This window comes from Copidosoma floridanum, unplaced genomic scaffold (genome assembly GCF_036245765.1).
Source record: "Copidosoma floridanum isolate Cflo_tuat_1 unplaced genomic scaffold, Cflo_Japanese_pri ptg000001l, whole genome shotgun sequence".
Lineage (NCBI taxonomy): Eukaryota > Metazoa > Arthropoda > Insecta > Hymenoptera > Encyrtidae > Copidosoma > Copidosoma floridanum.
The window spans coordinates 8,146,410-8,172,322 of NW_028321878.1; the positions used below are offsets into that span (position 1 = coordinate 8,146,410).

General features: G+C 33.0%; 3 protein-coding genes across 3 annotated transcripts; 2 read left to right on the top strand and 1 right to left on the bottom strand.

The window, feature by feature from the left end:
- The first annotated feature begins 939 nt into the window (after positions 1-939).
- Eaat1 (Excitatory amino acid transporter 1) lies at positions 940-13,999 on the top strand. The gene is made up of 9 exons (XM_014353601.2): positions 940-1,173; positions 9,458-9,741; positions 11,456-11,636; positions 11,710-11,752; positions 11,843-11,882; positions 11,966-12,152; positions 12,253-12,486; positions 12,611-12,937; positions 13,470-13,999. Exons 2-9 carry the CDS (start codon positions 9,492-9,494, stop codon positions 13,621-13,623), a joined length of 1,416 nt encoding a protein of 471 aa, XP_014209087.1. The 5' UTR covers positions 940-1,173; positions 9,458-9,491; the 3' UTR covers positions 13,624-13,999.
- Positions 14,000-14,083: 84 nt separating this feature from the next.
- LOC106639817 (sensory neuron membrane protein 1-like) lies at positions 14,084-18,359 on the top strand. Its single transcript, XM_014353599.3, has 8 exons — positions 14,084-15,143; positions 15,255-15,412; positions 15,577-15,776; positions 16,748-16,956; positions 17,049-17,307; positions 17,402-17,616; positions 17,698-17,924; positions 18,012-18,359. Exons 1-8 carry the CDS (start codon positions 15,030-15,032, stop codon positions 18,229-18,231), a joined length of 1,602 nt encoding a protein of 533 aa, XP_014209085.2. The 5' UTR covers positions 14,084-15,029; the 3' UTR covers positions 18,232-18,359.
- Positions 18,360-20,467: 2,108 nt separating this feature from the next.
- On the bottom strand, positions 20,468-22,154 carry Vps25 (vacuolar protein sorting 25). The gene is made up of 5 exons (XM_089591195.1): positions 21,905-22,154; positions 21,688-21,837; positions 21,134-21,279; positions 20,838-21,056; positions 20,468-20,639 (listed from the first exon to the last, which is right to left on the bottom strand). The coding sequence occupies exons 2-5, from the start codon at positions 21,735-21,737 to the stop codon at positions 20,527-20,529; spliced, it is 528 nt and encodes a 175-aa protein (XP_089447321.1). The 5' UTR covers positions 21,738-21,837; positions 21,905-22,154; the 3' UTR covers positions 20,468-20,526.
- Positions 22,155-25,913: the final 3,759 nt, after the last annotated feature.

The window sequence follows — 25,913 nt, forward strand, 5'->3', positions numbered from 1 at the left end:
ATCGATATCGTGCACGATATGTGTGTATGCTTTATTTTTCCTGTTATAATTCAACCATTGAACCATTCACTTTCACAACAATGAAAAGTACACGTCACGCATAATTATCAGGGACCGGTGATAATGTACAAACATACACAGCACGGTAATAATAACATTCGGGTACAGAAACTTATGGTGAAGCGACGAGACAAATTTAGGTGCAAATGACGGTTGTGCGTATTGTTTCGTTCAAATTTCCCTTGAAAAGGTATACGCGGCAAGTGGGTCAAGCATCAACTGCGCTTTTGTTCCTCGGCTGGATTGTCATCTTCATGCAAATGACAACGCGGCGTCCGAGTCATCGGCAACCCACCAAGGCCCCCCCGAGATATTCGACCCTCGCCGATCCAAATTCCACGAATCTCAGCTCGCAAACTCGACTTTCGGCTCATAACGAGCTAGTATTCGCTCGGCGGGCGAAATGAAATGAAAAAAAAAAAGTCTCGCGTATATACTCATATGCTTTATGGACTATGTGTTCCAAGATACTGTACGCGGATGAGCATCAGAAGAGGAAGAGGAGAGGAGAAAGGACGGACGTCAAAGAGGCGAAAAAGAGGAGGCTCTCGGGGAATGCCCTACGTCGCGTCGGCCTCGACGCCTTTCGCGCTGTTCTCGGACCACATAATACACACACACACAATAAATAGAGAGCAGGAGGAGGAGGAGGCTACCGATCCGACAATCAGCTCGTGTATATCTATATATATATATATATATATATATATATATATACACGTATGTAACGTTATTGTACACACCTAAGTATTTGTATTTATATGCGCGAGTGTGCGTGATATGTCTATGTACACGCGACTCGCGTACACGACTCGATTTTCCCGTACATCCAAATGCAATGATTCCTCTCGGCGCGCCAAGTGAGTATGCTGTAAGCCGACGGCATTGCCAGTCAGTCCGGAGCTAACGCTCGAGCCTCGCGAATCGAGCTCCGAACTCTTTGGGCCGATAATCCTGCGAGTTTTCGTGGGCGCGCGCGCGATACGCTTACCGATCGCTTCTTTGTTTTATTTTGTTTTATTATTATTTGTTTATTTTTACAGTACTACGTACCGAGTTGATGTTAAAGAGCAGGTCCAGTTAAACAACGAGTCGCTGCCAAGTTCGCAGAAGGTGAGTGTATGTGTGGTACAATGTGTAGGAGGAAAAAATCGGTATACCAGCAGCTGCACCGTACACACGTAGGCATTGCACGTTATTGGCAATAATAAACCGTGCAACGAATTCACAATTGGTTGAGTGTTGTGGTCGTTGTTGTTTCAGGTGCAAATACAACAGGGAGTTACATAATTAAGTCGTCCCACGTAAAGGGAAAGGGTGGCAAGGGGGAAAAATCGAGATGGTATTTATTTGTATTACGTGAACCGGTTGACTCGTATACAATTTCACGGTAATCGTGGTATAATACAGCCGATGAACTAGTGTATTATACCATTTGGTACTCGTGAGCGTAAAACCATATTGTATGCGATTTGTGTGTGGGCGTGGGAGGGAAAAAAACCCATTGTTGGATCGTACACACCTGTAATCCGAGAAGGCGGTGGATGCGTTAAACTATCGAGAGATGTAAGGTATTGCTTTTGCTATTGGCCAATATAACAATATAACGATGCGCGCACGTGCTATTGAACGCTTGACCGGCACCTTGTGGACCTATATACAGTCGGCCTTGTTTCGGCGCGCATGCAAAACTTTCACTCGTGTCCGTGCACCTCTCTCTTTATCTCTCTTTTGGGTGTGTAGTTTTGTCTTTTTTTTTTCTTCTTATTTTTTTAATTTTTATTTGCATTGAGATAAAGCGTCCCCATGTGCGCAACGTGACTCGCACAACCCGTTATCGGGCTTGTGAATTCGTCGCACCGTTATCGAGATACTTCGGGTACGTGATTTCATACTTTTTCACTTTTTGTAATTTAACTTGCAGCAGGGATTATAATTTTTTACTAGATGAGTCGTTCATACGTTTTTTTTTTACTTTGGGTGTTTTTTTTTTTTTTTTTTTTTTTTCTGGACGTTTACTGCGTCCTCAGAAATTTAGAGTTAGCAGCTGGTGTGCATCGTACCAGGGCGAGCACGAGAAGTCCCTCGGGTCTTGTTTCGCAGATCCCTAGTGCTTGCTTTCCCTGGCGATATGCGCCATCAGGTATGAAAATTACTGCCATCGTTGTTTTCGAAATTCCGTTTTGGCCTTTTTTCAAAACGATAGATGCGTGGATTATTTTTTCAAAACGATTTTCTATAAGATAAATGTCGCTTTCGTACATGGTTTTTAAGTAAAGTTTTCCAACGTGAGATGTTTTTGTTTTTTATTTATTTCCGACTCTTCGTACACCAATATAATATACATGTGTTAAATTACAATTGACGGTATAATACTATCTGCCTGCATAAATACATTAATCACAGCGTGAATGAAAAGTGCACCGAGAGATCGTGAAAAACGTCGCGGTGCCAATTACAAACCATAAAGTAGAGATCGTTGACATGTTTTTTTTTTTTTTTTTTTCACAAGCTGGCGCGGTCGAGAGAAAATTTTCCCACTCGGAGCGCGTCGTATATACGATTGTAAACAATCTTTGAGAGTTTTAGAAGGATGGAGTCGTGTGCGGCTTTTTTTCGCAATACGTCGCGGTATTAATTATGCATTTCTGATAATTGCTGTTGGAAATGCTGTACAAGTAATTTATTTATGTTTATAAATTTTTTTTTTTTCCTTTTCATTTTTTTAAGGCAATTTTATTAATTAATTTTTTTTCCATTTTACGAGGGACACGTGTAAAAAGTTTAAACGCAACTTGTTCTCGCGCTCGTGTATACAGCGATCAGGGATTTCAGAATGTCTCAATAACTTTATCAAAGATTTCGTAACGAAACTCAATGGCTTGTGTATATATATATATGCCAAGCGACTGTGGATTTTCGTCCATTCGCCTAATCCATTTACTTCAAAGGCTATTTTTTTTCTCCTCCCCTCGATTATATAAAGATTTCGGTGTAGAAGTAGCAGAAGTTACCACACTTTTTTTTTTTTACGGCGTGACAAATATATACGTCGGGGATCCATATACTCATTGAGCCAGCGTCCGACACGAAGAGCCGACATGGTATTATTCAATGAACAACCATCGGTTACTTACGAAATGCCCTGATACATTATGCAAATTAATTTCGGCTGTGGAAGCTTCTTCTTGCACAACTAAATAAGTGGATCAACGTGTGTTTTACATCGACTGACACTTGATACTTTCGGACATGTACATAAATTATACAAACGCACGAATTTTGCTTTCATTCATCAAATCTGTATCCCAAGTTAATTTGATAAATGATATAATATTAACAGCATCTACCCACCAAACGTTAAGTACTAGATACGTCGTGTCGAAATCTTGAAAGTTAAATAATTTCTATAAAAAGTACCAAGGCACGTCAGGTACTTACGCTCTTTTTAAACATTTATTCAATCGCAAGTAACATGCAAAAAGTACTGTACACCTCAAAATTATCGTTTTCCATATTCAATTAAAACTCTCCGACCGAACGATAAATAAGTCACGATAAAAATGTAATTTATTTGGATTTACATCTTAAATAATATCCACTGTGTTTCAAAAACTTTTCTCGACACGTGTGTACGTTGACAAATAATAATACGTTTGTTTTTACTTACAAGCTTACCTATAAGTTATACCTAACCTACATACACGCGTTATCAGTCGCAAATGTATTATTATCGTTTATGAGGAGGTTTTAGCGATATTCTCGAGTCAACTTAGATTACCTTAGAAATTTAGTTGAAAATTACAGCGTGAAATACAGCCGTTTGAAAAAATCAATTGAATTTTAATTTTTTTTCTTCATTTGTGCAAATAAATATTATAAATTTAAATGAGCTATATTAGTGGTTTGCGAATACGTCAAATTAACATAGTACTTTGTAAAGCTTTACGTATATAAAATAGCAACTCATAAAAGTTTGAGAAATATTTATTGCCAAGTTATTTTTAAATGTAATTTTACTTTAGTACTTTAGGTGAAAATATTTTTCAAAATGGTTAAATAAATACTTTATAAAGTTTGTAATTTTTAACGATTTTATTCGAAAAAAAATAGGTTTCTTCCACATTGTTCGAAATAAATATTTTCAAGTCCAATAAAAATATCACAAGTGTCATGTTGCGCACACTTACTATCAAAGTAATAAATTATGATTAAATATTTAAAGTTCTAATCGTCCCAAGAGTTTCTGAATCATCTGTAAAATATACAAGTATAAAAAAAATTACTATTAAAACATTAACTTGTTTTAATTCATAATTAACTCCTACTGTCAAAGAAATTTAAAAAAATGAGAATAAAAAATAAAATTTATGAGACAATTAGTTTAAATACACAAGTTGCTTATTTTTAAGGATGAGTTTAGGTGATGTCTAAAAGACTGAAGTAAAGACTGATATTTACGAGAACTTGTGAGAGAAGGATAAGTCCAATCTGTTGAACACTTTAACCTCTGCTTTATCACTCATGCAAATTTTTATAGTCAAGTAAGAGTCTTGAGGTTGTCTAACTCCATTTTTAAATGCACCATAATGAGGGTGAATAAAATGTTTTACAAATATTAGAAAAAACTTTAAAATATAGTTTACGTTAAAAAAAAATCACAGATGTAATAAATGAAGTATGCAAGAAAATTTACAAAGCGAGATGGTACTAACTGATTATTTTGTACGGTTTTAAAATTGTGTGAGTTGTATGAAGTTGATGCCAAGAATATTAATTCCTCTTAAAAATCTTTTTTAAAACTCAGTGAGATAGGAATAAGTGGAAAAAAAAAAAAAAAAAAAAAATTAACAAACGTATAAACGCTATTTTTACGCATCCAAATTGAGCTCATAATTTAAGGCATTGCGCGTAGTGCGTCTTTCAATCATTGCGTTCAATTGTCAGAGGCACGCAAAAGCTTGTGAAATGAAGGTTTACACTTGCTCGCATTTGCTCGACAAATCATAGAAAAAAAGAGTAAAAAAAAAAAAAAAGAAATCACTACAGAAGTACGGACCGCTTTGCTGATGTAATAATTTATGTTTTACTATTGCTAACACTAGATTCTTTTCCAAACAGGAATAAAGTTAAATCTACAAACAAACAAAAAATTTAATTCAAGCCTGTGTTTTTCAGTCGTCTTAAAAATCATAAAAAGTCGTTAAAATATTATTCCAAGCTGATAATTAAAGTGACTCTTGGTAGGACTATGTTTTAAAAAAAAAAATCAGCCATGCCGCACATGTGGGCTTCCGTAGTTACTCTCAATTGTCAAGAAAATTACTAGGATTCTCACGCAATATTAAGTAATTATGTTTTAAATTAAACTCAACTTTGCGTTACGTAACGCGTGAACCTTTATACATATTTGTTTTTGTCGAGCCTTTTCTGTGCTTGCAAGGGTTAACACATCAACTATAGATAAGTTAATAAAAACAAAACAAGCGTGGCATCAATTAATTAATTGCACAATCATTTTTATAAAGATATCAAACTTGTCGATCTCACCCATTCTATATGATATTGCGAATACGTGCGATGAATGTATGTTTATGCACGTTAAAAGTAATTTTGCATTTACATGCTGGATTATTTTATGTTGTACGCGTACCTATTACGAATAAACGAAAATATGTTGTTACAAAACATAGTATTCATGATGCATCGTGTCAAAATAGACAAAAGCGATCGAGACATGCGATGCTCTACGAAATATTAATTACTGATTTAAATGTGTTTTTATTTACCGTTATCGTAGGCTATACTTACTGTAAATTTTTATTTAATTGCACATTAAAAATTGCACTTTTCGTAGATTTTGTTGATTTTTATAAAAGTTTGTTTACATTAAGACCTGTAAGATAAACTTGAGACTCTCATTCTATTTTATTTGTATTAAAAATGTTTTAAATTATATTTTTTGTATTTAGAATGAGACAAGTAATAGTTTCAATTTAATGTACTCGCTGTCTCTTATTTTGTTATTGTATCGTGAAATGAGTAAAATAGTAATTCATTAAAATTTATTTCTTATTAAAAAAAAAAAAAAGTAGTTATTCGTAAGTTGTATGGGCTTTAAATAAATTTTTTTTTTTTTCATAAATTAATTCTTTTTTTTTATTATTGCCCATATCAATCAGTTTTTGTCAGAAAAAGAAATGTAAAAAATTATATTATGCAGTCATCAAATTTTAATTCTCAAAGAAAGTTCAATAAAACTTTTCTTCAATGTAGCGATGAAAATAGAGACACTACAAAAATTGATACCTACAATGATACATACCAACAATGACTTGTGCTCTATAACTAATTGATAAATATACGATCGTGATTTCATCCGGAATTCCATCTGAATCTAAAAAACAATCAAATCAGACCTTCGGCGTTTTGTCGCGAAAAAAAATAATAATCCAATGCCTATTCACGAAAATATTCCAATCGAATAAATAATCATAAGAGGATTCATAAAAATAAAATCTTGTCTCGTAACCGCATCAGTATATAATTAGTAACTCATAAATTTCGACGAGTCGAATTAGCGGGTAACAAAGAGCTCTTTTGCACTATACGCTTGCTGATCGGCAGACAGACTCGAAGTCCAGCGTTTAAGTGGATATGGCGAGAGAAAAAATAGAAACACGTATATTAATCGGTGTTTTGCATCGGGTGCGGGCATTGCCGTTTATAAGTAGTGACTCAATGGCTGGCAGTAATTAATATTGATGAACACCCAAGCCAGTTGGCACCGGTACACGCGCGATTCACAATAACCGGCACGAAGTTTTTTGTTTTCGCATAATTGTAGTACAAAAATTAATTTGCCACTGAGAGTAATGGCGTTTTTTTTTTCCTTTTTTTTTTTACAAACAGTCAATGTTTACTTCCTGGTTACACGGCTACGAGTAGTTTCAATTTGATTCTACTTGCCGTCTCTCATAATGAACTTGACCATTTTTTGTTTACTCGCCGAGTAAATCGTCACAATATGCACTATTATCGCCTTATCTCGTGCAACTCGTGCAGTTCAACGTTTATTAAACAAGAATTTTCTTTTTCCAGTTAAATATTTTACGGGCAAAAGTAGGTCGAATCGATAATACACCACACGTATATATCACGCCGTTTCTAAGATCTAATCCGAGAAATGAAAACTTTTTACGCGCTTAGGTGGTTTATCTATTCCAGGAGATGTTTATTGGGTGGCAAATAAAACACCCATCGTTTCGGCGTGGAACTTAGTTTTTTTTTTTTTTTGTTTTGTTTTTTTCGTTTTAGTGTGTGCGCTGTGTGCGCGAGCGAGAGATTTGATAAATTTCGATTACGAAAACGGAGGCGTCGAAAGGTCACGAATAAATAGCCGGCGAGCCAAAGTTTCCCACGTGAGCCCGCGAATGATGTGATATAAAAAAACAGCTCGTGTATCATGGGAACTGTAAAAAATGCGTCTCTCACTTTAATCAAGGGAACAAAGCGCCCCAGTGTCGTACGCACCACCCACTCGTACCAACACCTATATGCACATGGTGCGCGTACATCTTGTCAAACACACGTGCGAACACACGTGGCTCGGATTCCTAATTCGAACGCGAATCGCGAATATATCCTCCTCCTCTTATTCGTTGGTGGAAAAAAGCCAGTTTCAACCAGATGTTATGACACATAACTCTCGTATGTTGCATTTGTCACGATGTTGGTTAGCATATACAGGTTTTATGATTGCACACATATGTACACTCAAAGACAAAGAGGCGTGTCATTAATGAATCCATGGCGCACCCGCATGTTAATGAAGGAAAAAAATTTTAATATTAATAGTGACTAATAGTGACAATGATAAAAAAAAACGGAGCTCTGCTTCCTTCTCGAGTGATATTTGGGTCACCTCCTTGTTTGCGGCTACTATGTGTCCGACCATCCCATCGTGGTTTCGTTTTTTTTTTTTTCTTCTTTTTTCTTCTTTTCTCATTCATCGAGTATACACACACGAACCTTATCTCTCGTACCGCTTATTTTTGTAGCCGAACTGCACTATCAAACAAGCGTCGAAGGTTGTAATATACTGTGTTTCGCAATGAAAAATCCAATCAGCGGATTTTTGAAATTGATTAATTATGTATGCACGTGATGTATCCTATAAAGTATGGATTATCTATTACCAAACTTGTTTTAGACTGAGTTATGAAGAAGGCCGGCGTATGACACGAAAATGTTTATCTTTAGTTTTATTGATTGTATATACAGAAATCGAGTTGCATACTTTTTCTTCATTTTTGCTTTTTTTATCGAATAAACGGATTTAACGAATTGAAGGTTTGGTGCCATCGAAGTGTTTATTACGAAAGAAGTTTGATACGGAATGAAAAAATAACGGAGCCATCGTCGGTTCTGCCTTGATTGGTAAGAATCATTGCACTCGAGAAGCGGCAGGATGATTCATTTCATATTTACACACACATCTATCCATCAAAATGTTTATGTCTTGGTATTAATAAAGACGACATTTTTCCCCTAGACTAGTGTTGAGTGATACTGATGTTTATCTATTTTACTCAAGGATTGTTATTTCTTCAATATGATGACATTACCAGAATTATTTCACGTTTAAACTAGACAAGCTCATTACTTATTCGAATGCCGAGATAATTTTCATCCGATTTTGATGAAATTAAATAAGTATATGGTATGCAAAACATAATTCTTTATCAAAGGTTTGAATTATTTTTATTTCGTTAATTTTCAAATAATTAAACGATTTCTTCACGGAACAATCATTTTTTTGAAATTACGTATGTAAAATAAAACTTTGAGGAAAATAAATACATCTTAACTATTAACTTATGCAATTAGCTCGGTTAACCAACTTCCTTAACACAGCTATAGACATATTTGGTTATTGTGTGATATCAAAATTTAAATAATAACCGCAAGGTAAAGTTGAAAGCAGAATCACACACAAAAAAATTGTATTAAGAAATTTCTTTTGGAAAAACATCCTTGAACAGATCGAGAATCTTGTATGTGTACTATAATACTATAAAGCTGACTAAAAATACACACGTTTCAACTGTTTGATTTCGTGAGCCTAAACAAATCTAGCATTTGTTATTGCTTGTACCATTCAACCGATTAATTAAGTAGTAGTAGTAGTAGAAATAGTATTAGTCAAAATTTTTTGATTATTCAAAAGATACTAAAATATTTAAAAAATTAAACTCACATTTAAAAATACGAATATCAATTTTATTAAAAAATATTCCCAGTCGATTGTATTTGAGATCGACCGAGTACATAAATGAGAGCAATCACAATCACAAAAAAAATATATTTCAAAGCATGGTTGCGACTTTTTTTTCAGAGAGACGTCCATTTAGAGGCAAAAAGGATCTCAAATGTCAAAACAAAAAAGATGGAAGAGCTGCGTGTCGGAGAATCTGCTGATGATGATGACGGTCGGTGGCGTCCTCGCAGGAGTGGTTCTCGGTTTTGCACTCAAAAACGGCAAAGACTGGTCCAAGCGAGAGATCATGTACATACAATTTCCAGGCGATCTCTTTCTGCGGATGCTGAAATCGCTTATACTGCCACTGATTCTTTCAAGCATTGTCAGTGCCATCGGCAGTCTCGATCTTAGTCTTTCCGGTAATTTATTTTTCTTCGAGCGATTTTTATTTGTTTAGTTTTTGCTTTTTTTAAACGAAATACAGTGGTTCTAATTAATCTACCTAGTAGCCATCAGTCGCTTCGTTTAAATAACTGTAGTATGAAGTTCCTTGTATTACAAAGAAAAGTTTTTTTTTCTTCAAGCCAATAATTTAAAAATATAAAAAGACTTGAAATGTTTTGTAAAAGATTATTCACAAAAAATTTTCCAATTTTTTTTTTTTACACGAAAATCACATGATCTGTGCGTATTTTTAGTAAGTATGAATATTTTGATGAAGGCAGTTGAGAGCTGTAAACACATATCACCTCTCTTAATAGCAAGAATAAAGTGAAGCTGGGATTCAGAAATAGACTCACTAAACAAGAAAACAACCCGAGGAGGTTGCCGTAGTCGACATAGGTCCACGAGACCACCTAAGTGTTTGGACATGTATTTTGACCCTATGAATACCCTATGAAGACAACTAGAACTTATTTTATGCAAAATATTGTAACTTCCTTTTTTCCAAGCAACCGCTTTTTTTACTGCTTTTATATTTATCTGTTTGTGTTTATATTTTAAGGATTACAAACTTTTATCAATTATGCTACATCGCCATTGTTAACAAGTAGTACTCACATAACGTACACTTTGCTAACTTCTTAAAATTATGATCATGATAAAAATTGGAGTACTTGATAAATACTTCTTAGTTTTAATCTTCACAAAAAATTTTTGTTAAAAACCCCAGTTATTACGATATTTAACATTTTTAGCTTGCAATTGACTAAACAAAAATAATTGTTATTGTATCGTAAACTTTAAATGTTGGATGTATTCAGGAGAATAACGGTCAGTAAGAAAAATGGTAAAAACCATGAAAAATCGTCGGGTCATTTAGAGTCTTAAGGGCATAGTGTGAATATCAGCTAAGTTGGATCGTTAGATAATTAAGCCAGGTGGTGCATGTTGTATGAGACTGACACGACCGCTATCAAGTACAAGGTACATAAGTTAATAATTCGACTACAATTTTACTGATGGATCCGAGTAATAATAAAGATTTTTTACCACGCAAAAGTTTGACAAATATTCCTTCGTAATATTTTTATCACCGCATGTAAATAAATAAATAAATAGTAACAATAAAAAAATTAATTTTAATACTGTACACTTCAGATTATATTAATTAATCGATACAAATATAATTTACAAAAGGCATTTGTATTTGTATATGTTTTTACTACTTCGTTTTTTTTTTTTTCTTTAATAAATTATTTTTGAAATTAATTTTAACTTACGTTATTACGTGAGTTAATAATTCTTATATCGAAAACACAACAAATTGTCTTTGAATTAAAATGTCTTATTTTCATTAAAAAATGTGTTTAAAATTTTTCTAGATGATATTCTGTTTTACAAATAAAATATGATATCTCGTTATTTTTTAATTACTTGGACCCCTTGGACCTTCAATTTTTAATTTGAGATAAATAATCACCAATGAGTTTTGTAATTTAAAACAAAGAGTAGTAAATTTTATTTGTAATACAAATTTAAAATTTTGTTTTTTTTTTTTTTTTTTAAATCATCATTAAAATTACTTTACTAAGTCTTTAACGTAGACAAGATCCACAAGACGAAATAACGCTTTTCATACAACTAAATTAATAATCGGCGTGAAAAAAATTAGACTCATTGGATTTACAGGTAGAATCGGCAGAAGGTCAATATACTATTACGCGACAACAACAGTTTGTGCTGTAATTCTTGGCATGATTCTCGTAACGACGATAAGACCCGGTCTGCACGGCCATGGCTTGGAAGCCGATGCCAGTAAAGCACCCAAACGCAGTATTACCACTATCGACACCCTTTTAGATCTAGTCAGGTAATTTAAATGTTTAAGCAAAAAAGTATTCTTAAAAAATACTATAATGTTAATTTAAAATTGTTTTTACCAGAAATATTTTTCCACCGAATCTTGTGCAAGCTTGCATAGCACAAGTAAGTAAAGGACACTTGTTGAAATTCAATGTTTAACACAGTCGTTGCAGTAAAGTGAGAAGTAATCAATTTTTAATTGTCTCATTCTAGTATCGAACTGAACTGACACCACCAGCTAACGCAACGAATGGTAAAGTTTTTTTTTTTATAGTTCATTAATTTGACGGTAAAGTAATGAACAAATAAATAATATTCAATGAATAATTGTTCCAGAAACTTCAAAATACGACTATGACATATCATCCTCATACGGGGATGGCACAAACACACTTGGGCTCGTCGTCTTTGGTATTATCTTGGGTATCACCGTTGGCAAAATGGGCGAACAAGGCAAGCCCTTGTTGGACTTTTTCAATGCTCTATCCGAAGCTATGATGATCATCACGAACTGGGTTATTTGGTAGGAATAATAATTTTTAAATATTATCCGTGCACCATTGTGCCATTGTTTAAAATCCTGTCGGCGTAAAAAATAAATTTTCTCGCGTTTAATTGCTCAGGTTGTCTCCCGTGGGTGTGACGTTCCTCGTAGCTGCTCAAATCCTCGATATAAAAGAATTTGGAAGCGTCGTGCAGTCGCTAGGCTTGTACTTCTTGACTGTACTGCTTGGGCTGATATTACACGGCTTCGGAACCCTTTCCATCATATTTTTCGTCTGCACGCGTGAATTGCCATTCAGAGCCATCGGTAAGATGAGCCAAGTCATGGTCACCGCTTTCGGAACAGCGTCAAGGTAATTTTCTTTCTTTTTTTTTTTTTCTGAACCATCAAGTTGATGATTGTCTTCAAGAAATGATGAAAAAAAAAAAAAAAAAAAAAAAAAATGTATAAATTTATAAATGAAAAACCAAAAACAGCTCTGCAACGCTACCCATAACACTCCAGTGCATGGACAGCATGGGCGTGGATTCGAGGATATCGCGCTTCGTGGTGCCGATTGGAGCGACGATCAACATGGATGGGACGGCTCTTTACGAGGCGGTAGCAGCAATTTTTATAGCCCAAGTGCGACACATTGATTTGAGCATAAGTGACCTCATTGGGATCAGCATAACTGCCACGGCGGCGAGTATTGGTGCTGCTGGAATACCCCAGGCTGGGCTCGTTACCATGGTCATGGTGCTCAATACCGTTGGTCTACCCGACAAAGACGTCACCCTTATTCTTGCGGTCGATTGGCTTTTGTAAGTACTTTTTTTTTTTCATACAGATAACAAATATTGCAGAAATCTTGTCTTTGAATATATTACGCTAATTTTTACTTCATGCAGAGTTAAGAAGATTGAGAAAAAAAAAAAAACGTTGTGACCAATTGTTAATTTTATCGTAGCTCATGGAAATTTTTTTTAACAGATATGTTAGTGCAAAAAGTTAGATTCATCTCTAATGGAAAATAAAATGTTACGATTTTTTCGATTGGTAAAGTAAACTTTAAATAATAAAGTATTAAATGCCTTATGTCGAGGAAAAAATTAATACACGTTAAACAGTGTCTTGATATATTATAAATGTATCGTTATATTTTGAAACAATTTAATCAATACTGAGTACGCGAATTATAATGAAATTGATTGAAAATAAGAAGTTTAAAATTTTTACAAAAAAGTGTACAATTAAATATCATGTTACATTTAAGTTTTACACTAGAACTGTTTAAGTAAACAAACTTCGAGACATAAAATATTACATTATGATGTATTGTAAATATTTTTTCAGGGATCGATTTAGAACGACGGTGAATGTTATGTGTGACGCTTTGGCAGCTATAATCGTCGAAAAGATGAGCAAAGGTGAACTCGACAACGCCGACGCCGTGGAGGGACTACAAGAAGCAACAGAACTCGCTCATTTGAGAAAAGTAGACGATTGAATGTTTTTATTGATTTTCCAAACTTAAACACTTATTTTTATCGGGACGAAATTTTATATCATTGCAGTCGATTTGTAAACGGGTGAGCCATTTTTTAATACTTAAGTATAGAGGACAAGCTTTAAAAAATAATTCACTGTTACCAATATTGTACTCATTAATATTGTTAGGCTCAAAAAATACGATTGTACAATAAAATCATCGATATGTAAGCTAAGACTGCAGAATGTACCCGCGAAATCTCTTTCAAATCTACTGACAAAATTGCATTGTTAAAATGCAATACTGTTGAGCCTTTTGTACTCATACATGTTTATATATTTTTATGTATGCATGCGTGTGTGAATTAAAAAAAAAAAAAAAAAAAAAAAAACATAACACTAGATAGATTGTTCAAGTTTATAAATAATTATATACGGATGTGCTCGAATATGAATGATGATTTGTGAACGAAAATTAGTCATAGTGTAAAATTAATGTATTCAATAATACTAAGTGACTCATGTGTTTAATTATAAAAATTTTTGTTTAAATTTTACTTAGTACCAACATCTATTAAAATTATACAAGGTACATACTAAATATCATGGAATTGAATTAAATCCGCACTCTGGAAATTTTTTTTTTCCTTGTAATTTAATACCATTTGATGCCCTTATTTTTTTAGATTCAATGCTTTTTTGACTCTTAATGAGGATTTTATTTCTTGTAACGTTTTCCAAAGTCTTACACGACAGTCTGACGTACAATTATTTCCACTTTCTTGAACAAATACGCCACACGTCTACTCTACGTAGTGTTGTTAATAATTAATATTCATAGAATGCGCGTATGAGCTTGTAAAATATACATAAGTTTGTCAAGAAAATCAATCCAACAGCGATGACCTTGGAAAGGGTCATGGCAGCTTATGTACGCAATGTTTAACGAACCCGCAAACACGTGGAAAATCAAGAATACTATAATATAATAATTGTAAACCTCCACAATCAAATACGAGTGCGTAAGCGTGAAAGCTTCAAGTACACGCCGCGAACCATCCAAGCTCAGTTTCGGCCCGTCGTTCGTTTAGGATTGGTGCATATGGTAGAGTCTCTCTGTTTGCTGCGAGTTAGAAGATTTTTTTTTTTTTGGCCACGAAAAAATTAAAAGCTCCGATGAGTGTGCGGATGCGTTGATGTTAACTAAATTTTAGTGGCGGTACCGGAGGAAAAATTATCTGAAAGTGTTGGTTGAATTATTATCGAATCACGTCTATTTTGGCTGAAACAGCGAGATCTTTTTCGTCATTGTGTAGTTTGAAATCGGTGTTTTCAAATGTTCAAGGAAAACTTAGAAATTCTCGAAAATTTCGGTCGTTTGTTACACTTTTGAATAAAATCATCGAAGTTGATGAACCGTACAAAATGAGAAAAGATTACCGTAAAAAATTCTTATTCATAGGTATTGGTTTATTTTTGTTCAGCTTTGTGTTCCGATACATCATTTTGCCACCTGTTGTCAAATCGCAAGTGAAAGCGGTAAGTTGACTCCGTGAGATTTTAGCACCAAATTTAATGAAAATGGTGTATATAAGGTGAAGATAAAATTTAAACGATGGACAACATGTTTGACAAAGTCATATTTTGCAGAAAGTAGAGCTAAGGCCCGGAAAATTTATGAGAAAAATATGGAGTGCCTTTCCATTTTCATTAGACTTTAGCGTTTACTTATTTAATGTCACGAACCCTGACGAGATAACACAGGGAGCAAAACCTATTGTTCATGAAGTGGGACCTTTTGTTTATGAGTAAGTCTTTAGGAATACATTCAAGTGAACCATCACATAATTTTAAACAATCACAAAATTACTAATTCAACTAGATTCTTGCAAGATACTTTTTTTTTTAAACATTAATTGATTTTTTCTTTTTTCAATGATTATAAAATTGAAAATGTTAAATTTTTTTTTAGCGAATGGATAGAAAAGACAGATCAAATTGACCATGACGATGACGATTCGGTGTCTTTTACATTTAAATATACATACTATTTTAATGCAGAAAAAAGTAAAGGACTGACAGGAGAAGAGGAACTTATTGTTCCTAATTATTTTATACTTGGATTAGTTAATACAATTAAATTGGAAAAGCCCGCTATAATGCCAGCTGCAGGTAGTGTCGATATTTTATTTCAACGGTCTACGTATTTTGTTTTTATTTTACTTTGTACTCTTTAAATTTTTAATAGTGAAAAACCTTTATTTATAAATTATAAATATTCAACTAGATAAAATAGTAGAAATATTTTATTTCGAATCAGTTCAAGTCTTACTACTTTCGATAGTAAAACTTTTTTTAACGATACTTACAATATTATGTTTACAATATGAAAGTGCTTCCAAAGAATACAAAACATAAGAGATTTGACGTTGCCTCGTGTAGTATTCACAAGCAGACTTGGGCATGGATACTTTTTTTGATGCTTTGCGTTAAAATTTTTTTTATAAAAGTTTCATACATTATTTTAACTGGGAAAATTATTTTTATCATTATTTATGATTCCGTACTTAACAAAATTTTTTCCAACAAACATAATGCTTTTTGTTTTAAAAGAAAGAAAAGTATGTAGTATTAAAAAAAAAAAAATTCTACTATTTGTTCTAGGACTTTACAAAAAATTTCAGTTGAGTAGCGTATTATAAGTAGAAATGTAAAAATAATTTCCAGTTGAAACAATGTTCTACATATACAGAAAAAAAGTTTTGTTTTATAGCGAAGAAGAATCTCTGAAATAATTATACCCAAGTCTGCCAATAATAAGTGATTAGTAAATAAATAATTTTTGCTCGTATCTTATTAGTCAGTCCCGCGAGAAACACTAATACAAAATAATTAGCTGCAAGATCGTCTACATCGATTACACTTCACTAGAGTGTTAAAAAACCATAAAATACACAGTCAACCTCTATAACTATTTGGCTAAGGCTTTTTTTGCTAGATTAAATATTCACTTTTTTGTCTAGTGCAATTTTTGCTATTTTCCTGTAGTTGTGTACATGAAAAAAAAAAAAAAAATTTTTTTACAATTTCATGTATTAAGAGAGTAGTAATAAATATTAAGTATTCAATGAATTTTTGTCAAGCCAAGGGAATCAACAGTATATTTAAAAATCCGAGCAACATATTTATGAAACAAAAAGCCAAAGACATACTTTTCGAAGGATTTGTCGTCGATTGTAGAGTCACAGATGTTCCAGGAGCAGCAGTTTGTACCGAAGTTAGAAATCAGTACGAAGACTTGCGTTTAATAAAACTAGAAGAAAACGTGTACCTCATGTCGCTGTTCGGAGCAGTGAGTACTTGATAATTTTTTTCTTTTTTTTTCCCTCGTAACACCTACGCGATCAATGGTACTGAAAAAATGGTTTGTAAATTCAATGACAGACAAATGGAACGAGTTCCAAGGCGCGAATGCGCGTCTACAGAGGCAAAAAACATCTCATGTCGGTGGGACAAGTTATCGAATACGACGGCAAGCCCAATATTTCTGTGTGGAACGACGAAGTGTGCGATGCTTTTGGAAGTGCGACTGACGGTACGATTTTCCACCCCTACTATAAAAAAGACGATTTTCTCGGATTGTACGCCGAAAGTATGTGCCGAGTCATAAGTTTGAATTATCTCGAAGACAACAAAACTGCTGGTAATAATCACAAGCGTTGCCACTAGATTTCAACAATTATTTAATAATTTTTTATTTGATTTGTTTTTTTTTTTCCATTTACCAATGCCGATAGGAATACCGACTTATCGGTATACAACAAGCGTAGGAATCGATCCGGAAAACAACCCTCACGACAAATGCTACTGCATGAGTGAAGACAAGTGCCTGAAAAAAGGAGCCTTCGACGCTTACAAGTGCACCAAAATACCCATAGTCGTTACGAATCCGCATTTTTATCTAGCCGATCCCTATTACTTGTCAAGAGTCGATGGACTTAGTCCAAATAAGGTCGAAGAAGCATTTGTCATTATAAATTTTCGAACCTAAATGTATGGGTGGAGTGATTATGAAATTTAATTTTTTTCACAGGATAAGCATATGCTGCACCTCGACATAGAGCCGTTTGCTGGTGCTCCCGTTTATGCCCATTCTAGGGCTCAGCTCAATATGTACCTCACGAAAATAGAGAAGTTCAAATTGATGAAAAACATGTCCGAGGCTCTTTTACCTTTATTGTGGATCGACGATGCTCTTGTATTGCCTAAATTCATGATCAAAGAAATTAAATTTGGATTGTTGCAACTTAAACTAGCAACGTAAATTATTCGATTGGACAAAGCATAATTACATACACATTATGTGAGAAATTTTTTCTAAAGATGCATTTTTTTTTTGTTTAATAGGATTTGGCGATTTTTCTTGATGTTCAGTGGATTAGGCATGATTGGCTTTGCATCATTTTTACATTTCAAGGGACACTTTACGAAAAAAAAACTTGAAACGACACAACCTGTGGAAACAACTAATGAAACTTTAGGTAGTGAGTTGAACAGTGCAGATAAAATGATGCAACTTCAAGTTGGTAAATTACAGCCAGCTCCAGTGCCCGCAAGAATCGATTGAGATTGATGTAATTACGAGAATACGAGGGAAAATTTTTTTTTTCTTTTTATTATTAGATTAACAACTTTGATATTGTAAGCAGATATTAGTCGTAATTTATACATTTTTAAGTATTAAAATAAATTTGTGTATTAAATAATATTCATATAAATTCATAATATAATGTTACTTAAAATATATTAATATACAAACAAGATGTATTGATATATTGGCAAGTAATTCTATACATGACCGTTTTTAGTTACGTGTTGAATAAAAATAATTATCTAGTTTATAAATCATAATAATACCTTGAAATAATACATTTCTCGTAAGTTAACAAAAATTAAAACAAAAAACTTTACTACCTCAAACAAGAACTTGTACAAGTGATATTTTAAGTAACTAGTTACTCAACTCTTGTCATAAAATGTTTCCATCTTTGATTCTGTGTGTTGTTTGCGAAATTAATCATATTTGACTTTTTTTAGTACTTGTTAAAAAAATTTACTTCGTTGAAAATTACTGAAATTTATAGCACTGAAATCGTTTTTTAGCATCATTAAATAAAAAAAAAATTTTTTCCGCACTTGTTCAAGCTGTGCGAGCCCCATAGTTTTTGGACCGTTTTCGTGCCATTTTCTTGGAACACCCGTTTTTATGTTTTTATAGGGTTACCAATTATATTGTTATTATTATATTTCAACATAATTTTCTCCACAATCTCTATAGATTATGTATCGTTCATTTTTATTTCTCTGATTGAAGGCTATTAGCAATCGTATTATCGATTTAAAGTAAAAAATTCTACTCAGATCTTCTGATGTTAAATATGTAATAGTATATGTAGATTTCGTTACTGGTACGCATCTTTCTTATTACCTGATTAGACGTAGAAAAATAATGATTTCTTGATATCTGATAAGAAATAAATAAAAGTGTACATATTCCTATAATTTTTTATTTATTTATTTATTTATTTTTTTTTTATAGAAAACTTAGTTTATATTTCTGGAATTTTATTTAGACATGCGATGTGCTTGGAGTCAATAATATAATAATCCGCTATTAGTGTAACATTTGAAATTTGGCAAAATTTATCACAAAAATAAAATCTTGATAAATATATGATAAAATTTTCGTGATACCGTATGAATTTGAAAGTGAAAAAATTGTTATAGCGTGTCTAAATTTTTTGTTACGTCTAATGAAGAGGACAATTTTCATTGCAATGTCAGACTGGATTGATAAGCTTAAATGTCCAAAAATCATTTTACAGTGGTAGAAAAATACTTTTCGAATTAATATTTTTAATTAAAAAAAATTTTTTTTATCAATTATAAAACATTAGTGTTATATAAACGTTATAGCCAAGTTAAGTCATTAGATCGTCCGATAGTTGAACAATGTGGTGCATGTAAGACTGACACGACCGCTACCAAGTGCCGGTGTATAAGTTAATTATTCGACTACATTGGTACCGACAGATCGTTGCTAAGTTTTTTTTCACTATCATGTAACTAGAAAAAATTGTGCTTCGTAATGTATTTTACCAATTGATGTACATGAATAAATATATAGTAAAAATTAAAGTGTATTATTTTTACTTATGGTTATAAACATTCACAAATATAAATTATTTTTTTGAATTTTTCTACTTTAATTACAGTTCTTTGAAAGAGCTCGTGTCGTATCGAAAATTAAAAAAAAAAATAGCTAAATGGTAATAAATTTTGAAAAAAATCAATACTGAATCCTGACCGCATAGTCTATACTATCATAATTTCTAAATATTTTCTCATTAATGAAGATGTATGCTTTTTTTTTAGTAGGGGTAGCTGCGCATCGACAAACCAAATAGTGTCCCATACTTTTAAACGGAGTCCTTTACATTTTTTGTAGAGTTAATAGAATAAAATATAAATTACGTTTTTGAAAACTAACAAAATATTGTTATATTCGTATTATATGACAGTTATGGTATAGTTTGAGCTATAAACACAAATTGTACATAAAAAATGTTTTTCATATGCATGGACTACATTTTTAATATAGAATGACTGTAAAATAGAAATGATATAAGTAGGGTTTGCAATGAAATCAAAAAATGGAATCATGAATTCAGGGAAATAAATTTTTGGTTGACAACTGGAACAGAATGGGCAAAATTATACATTAACAAGTAACATCATCACTAACGTGATAATTTAAAAAACGATTTTATTTTAAAACTTTAATTTAAAAATTTGTATGACGACATAATAATTGTAAACTAATATTTTTACAACGATTATAATAATAAAATAACATATAGCTTCAAAAAAATTTTACACCTTCATTGTCATCAAACATGATTAACTCTGCTTTTTTAGAAGCTTCTAAAATCCTCAGAGTTCTAACAAGAATCTCGTTATCTAAGCCATGAAACTCTGAAAAATGAGAATCACATGCTTAAAAATTGCTATACATTAAAACATTTACAATTTGTCTATGAAATACAGTAATATATTTTAATTAATTTCACATTGTGCATGACATTGAATTCAAGAAAACTTTAATATATTTTTGTTAATGGATAAAGATCGAATTTAGCTTAGAAGTTACATTAACTTTATTTTATCATTTACCTTGATCAACTGTATCTTCACCTTGGGTTAACTCATAAAACGTACAAACAGATCCAATGAAAGCGTTTGTTTGTGCCCACGAGTATATAATATCTGCCCATTCTTCCAATGTATGCCATGAAACTATCCATCGTTGTTTTGACTTGTCCAAAGGTATTGCATTACCGGTTCTAGCTAATTCTTCTATTATCATTGTAACTACTTCTACTGGCAACTTTCCTAATTTAATTGTCTTAAGAAAAAACTGTGGTAGATGGTTTTGATGGTAAAAAAAAAAAGAAATCACTAAAGGATACTGTCGATTGATGTATTATTAAACAACGGATTGCTATGTATTTCTCGAAAGTCAAGATTTGTTTGTTTGGTCGTTTTGAAATAATTCAACACCAAACTTTTCCATGCTGCTATTTGTTTTGCTCTTGTCTCTGCATGTGGCTGAAGTCTATGGAAGCATTGAAATTCACACTCAAATCATTTTGATCAACTGACAACACAGTTTTTTTTATGCAAATAGTGGTGGTATAACTTAAATCAGTACTTCAAACAAATAAATTTCAGCAGTTGAGAGTGATTGACAGATGTGTATAAGGTGTATAATGTATAATGTATTGCACACATTACACACATATACTACTTGCAATCAATAAATAGATTACTGGAGAGTAATAAGTTTCTGTTAGAATTAAATATTTACATATTCAGAGAGTTAGTTATATAATATAAATAATAAAATAAGTGCACTATTGTGCAAATAGTGTTTATTTATTGTTTACTTGCCGTCACAAAAAAAAGATAAAAAACCAAGGAAACAAAGCTGTGTTAAGAGTGAGAGGAAAATAAAGCAGCTTACGTGAAAAATGGTGGAAAACTGTATTGCCAGGGCCAGTCAATGTCTGTCATTGTTGACAAATGTACCTTTGACTTCAACAACAAAACATCAACGACGACGACGAAACGTCCACTCCAAGCAGAAGCAGAACTTGGTTGTAGTAAGCAAAGACTACAAATTTCAGATGTTCATTCAAAGTTAATCATTACACATTTAAATATATTTATTTGCAGAATACCTAAATTACACTTTTTTTAAATCAAAATTATTGATACTAGAACACTTAGAACTGAAAACTTTAAAGTTACGCTTGCAGGGAAAAACTACAATAACCCGGTAAACGTCATAGATTTTGGTAAACGCGGGTGTGTACTGTGTAGGGTATAGGTATATTGTCAATTGTTTTTTTTAAAGATTATGGGTGTTTTCCGCAATCGTCACCAGCCTTCCAGCAAGTAATTTAAGGTTGCGCTCTATGCTGCAGATTACGGAATATACAGCGCCAGTTTAATTCAAGGTATAGTTGACTTACTGACCTGACGGTAACGTAGAGCGCAAATTTAAATTACTTGCTGGTGACGACGATTGCGGAAAACACCCCAAGCGGCGTTACCACCACGACCTACGTAACTTTACAGCCTCTGATTTTATCATTCTGGTAAAGAGAGCACGGTGTAAGATGTACGTGAAGTTATGTGTAGTAATTAAAGAAATTACTACTAAGTAATGCCATATGGTCGATTTTATTAAACCATATGAATATCTCTATTTTTAAAGGTCGACTTTTGAGTAAAAAATAGATTGTAAACTCACCGCAAACAGCACAAACTACGTCAACTTTTTATTAACTATCTGTAAGATTAGTTGCGGCTGGTTTATAATTATCAAAGTGACTTTGCTGTAAATAGCAATAGTTATTTGGATCAGCGCCATCTAGCGGTCTTTATTTTTTGGCCAAAAGTGGCTCCTAAAATTCTCAATCAGAGCATTTAGGATTAGAGCCATTAAGTCAATTATAAACCAGCCGCAACTCATATTGAAGCTATATAATAAAAAAATAACAATACATGTGTTTTAGGCGGCAAGTTAACAATCTATTTTCTACCAAAAAATTGACCTCCTATGTGTTTGTACTTTTGAAGATAAATTTTCGAGCATAAGATAGATTGTTAACTTGCCGCCAAAAACACATGTATTGTTATTTTTTTATTTTATGGCTTCAACATGAGTTGCGGCTGGTTTATAAGTGACTAAATGGCTCCAGGGCTAAGCTGCCTAAAGCTCTCCTTCAGAATTTCAGAAGCAATTTTTGGCCAAAAAAATCACGACCGCTAGATGGCGCTGATCCTAATGATTATAACTACTTATAGTAGAGCCATTTAATCAATTATAAACCAGCCGCAACTAATTTCGTAGATACAAAATAAATAGTTAAAGATGATTGTGCTACTTGCGGCAAGTTTGCAGTGTATGTTTTATACGAATATCAACCTCTTATATATTTATACTTTTGGGTAATAGATGGATTGTAAACTTGCCGCAAACATCACAATCATCGTTAATTATTTATTTTGTATCTATTTCAAGAGTTGCGGCTGGTTTATAAGTGATTAAACGGCTCTAGGGCTAAGCTGCCTAAAGCTCTCCATCAGAATTTCAGAAGCAATTTTTGGCCAAAAAAATCACTACCGCTAGATGGCGCTGATCCAAATGATTATTACTATACTTACACTAGAGCCATTTAATCATTTATAAACCAGCCGCAACTAATTTGATAAATACAAAATAAAAAGTGAACATTGTTCGCACTATTGGCGGCAAGTTTACAATTTATCTTTTACCTGAAAGTATAAATATATAGGAAGTCAATATTCGTGTAAAAAATGCATTGTAAACTTGCCGCAAACAGCACAAACAATGTTATCTTTTTATTTTGTATTTACTAAATTAGTTGCGGCTGGTTTATAATTGATCAAATGGCTCTACTACAAGTAGTTATAATCATTAGGATCAGCGCCATCTAGCGGTCGTGATTTTTTTGGCCAAAAATTGCTTCTGAAATTCTGAAGGAGAGCTTTAGGCAGCTTAGCCCTGGAGCCATTTAATCACTTATAAACCAGCCGCAACTCTTGAAATAGATACAAAATAAATAATTAACGATGTTTGTGCTACTTGCGGCAAGTTTGCAGCGTATGTTTTATACGAATATTGACCTCCTATATATTTATACTTTCGAGTAATAGATAAATTGTAAACTTGCCGCAAACATCACAATCATCGTTAATTATTTATTTTGTATCTATTTCAAGAGTTGCGGCTGGTTTATAAGTGATTAAACGGCTCTAGGGCTAAGCTGCCTAAAGCTCTCTTTCAGAATTTCAGAAGCAATTTTTGGCCAAAAAAATCACTACCGCTAGATGGCGCTGATCCAAATGATTATTACTACTTGTAGTAGAGCCATTTGATCAATTATAAACCAGCCGCAACTAATTTAATAAATACAAAATAAAAAGATAACATTGTTTGTGCTGTTTGCGGCAAGTTTACAATGCATTTTTTACACGAATATTGACTTCCTATATATTTATACTTTTAGGTAAAAGATAAATTGTAAACTTGCCGCCAATAGTGCGAACAATGTTCACTTTTTATTTTGTATTTATCAAATTAGTTGCGGCTGGTTTATAAATGATTAAATGGCTCTAGTGTAAGTATAGTAATAATCATTTGGATCAGCGCCATCTAGCGGTAGTGATTTTTTTGGCCAAAAATTGCTTCTGAAATTCTGATGGAGAGCTTTAGGCAGCTTAGCCCTAGAGCCGTTTAATCACTTATAAACCAGCCGCAACTCTTGAAATAGATACAAAATAAATAATTAACGATGATTGTGATGTTTGCGGCAAGTTTACAATTCATCTATTACCCAAAAGTATAAATATATATGAGGTTGATATTCGTATAAAACATACACTGCAAACTTGCCGCAAGTAGCACAATCATCTTTAACTATTTATTTTGTATCTACGAAATTAGTTGCGGCTGGTTTATAATTGATTAAATGGCTCTACTATAAGTAGTTATAATCATTAGGATCAGCGCCATCTAGCGGTCGTGATTTTTTTGGCCAAAAATTGCTTCTGAAATTCTGAAGGAGAGCTTTAGGCAGCTTAGCCCTGGAGCCATTTAATCACTTATAAACCAGCCGCAACTCTTGAAATAGATACAAAATAAATAATTAACGATGTTTGTGCTACTTGCGGCAAGTTTGCAGCGTATGTTTTATACGAATATTGACCTCCTATATATTTATACTTTCGAGTAATAGATAAATTGTAAACTTGCCGCAAACAGCACAGAAAATGTTGAATTTTCATTTTGTATCTGTCAAATAAGTTGCGGCTGGTTTATAATTGACAACATGGCTCTAGGGCCTAAAATATCTAAAGCTTTCCTTCAGAATTTTAGGGCCACTTTTTAGTTTAGAAATCTGAAACGCTAAAACCAGCCGCAACTAGTTGTGTAGATAGAAAATAAAAAGTTGACATTGGCTGTGCTGTTTACGGCAAGTTTACAAATAATCTTTTGCCTGAAAATCGACCTCCTATAAGAATATTAATACTTTTGTATGAATAATAATTTATCAATTGCATTGTAAAATTACGTGTGAAATGAAGAGTTAAAAGTAAAGTTTGAAATTGTGTCATTGTTTACTGTCATTGAACATTTCGCATGTGTGCAATAAATTGATACAGGATTATACAGATACCTATTATTTTGCTGGGTGAAAAAGACGGATATTTGGTTTTGTTAGCATATTCCAGCGGTAATAATGCATATTTGGAATCTATGTTATATATTTATACAGCTTAAAATGTTTAAATATTAATCATGTGTGCCTATATTTACCAACTTATTTGTATAAATTGAACTTTATACAAAAACTCATGATACAATCATTGATTGTCTCAATCATTATTCTAAACGTTAGTGAAAAAGGCGGTTAAGGACGTATACTTAGCCTGCGGACTATGGGTGTATTCCGCAAATGCTGCCAGCAGTTAAGTTACGTAGGTCGTGGTAACGCCGCATGGTCGGGTAGCGCTAGCGTCAACCTGTACTAACTGTCGGTGGGTTCCGCATGTCAACAAACTTTGATATTTTTTACTGTTTTCGCTCCCATGCCATCTGATATTTCGGAGTTTGTTGACATGCGGAACCCACCGACAGTTAGTACAGGTTGACGCTAG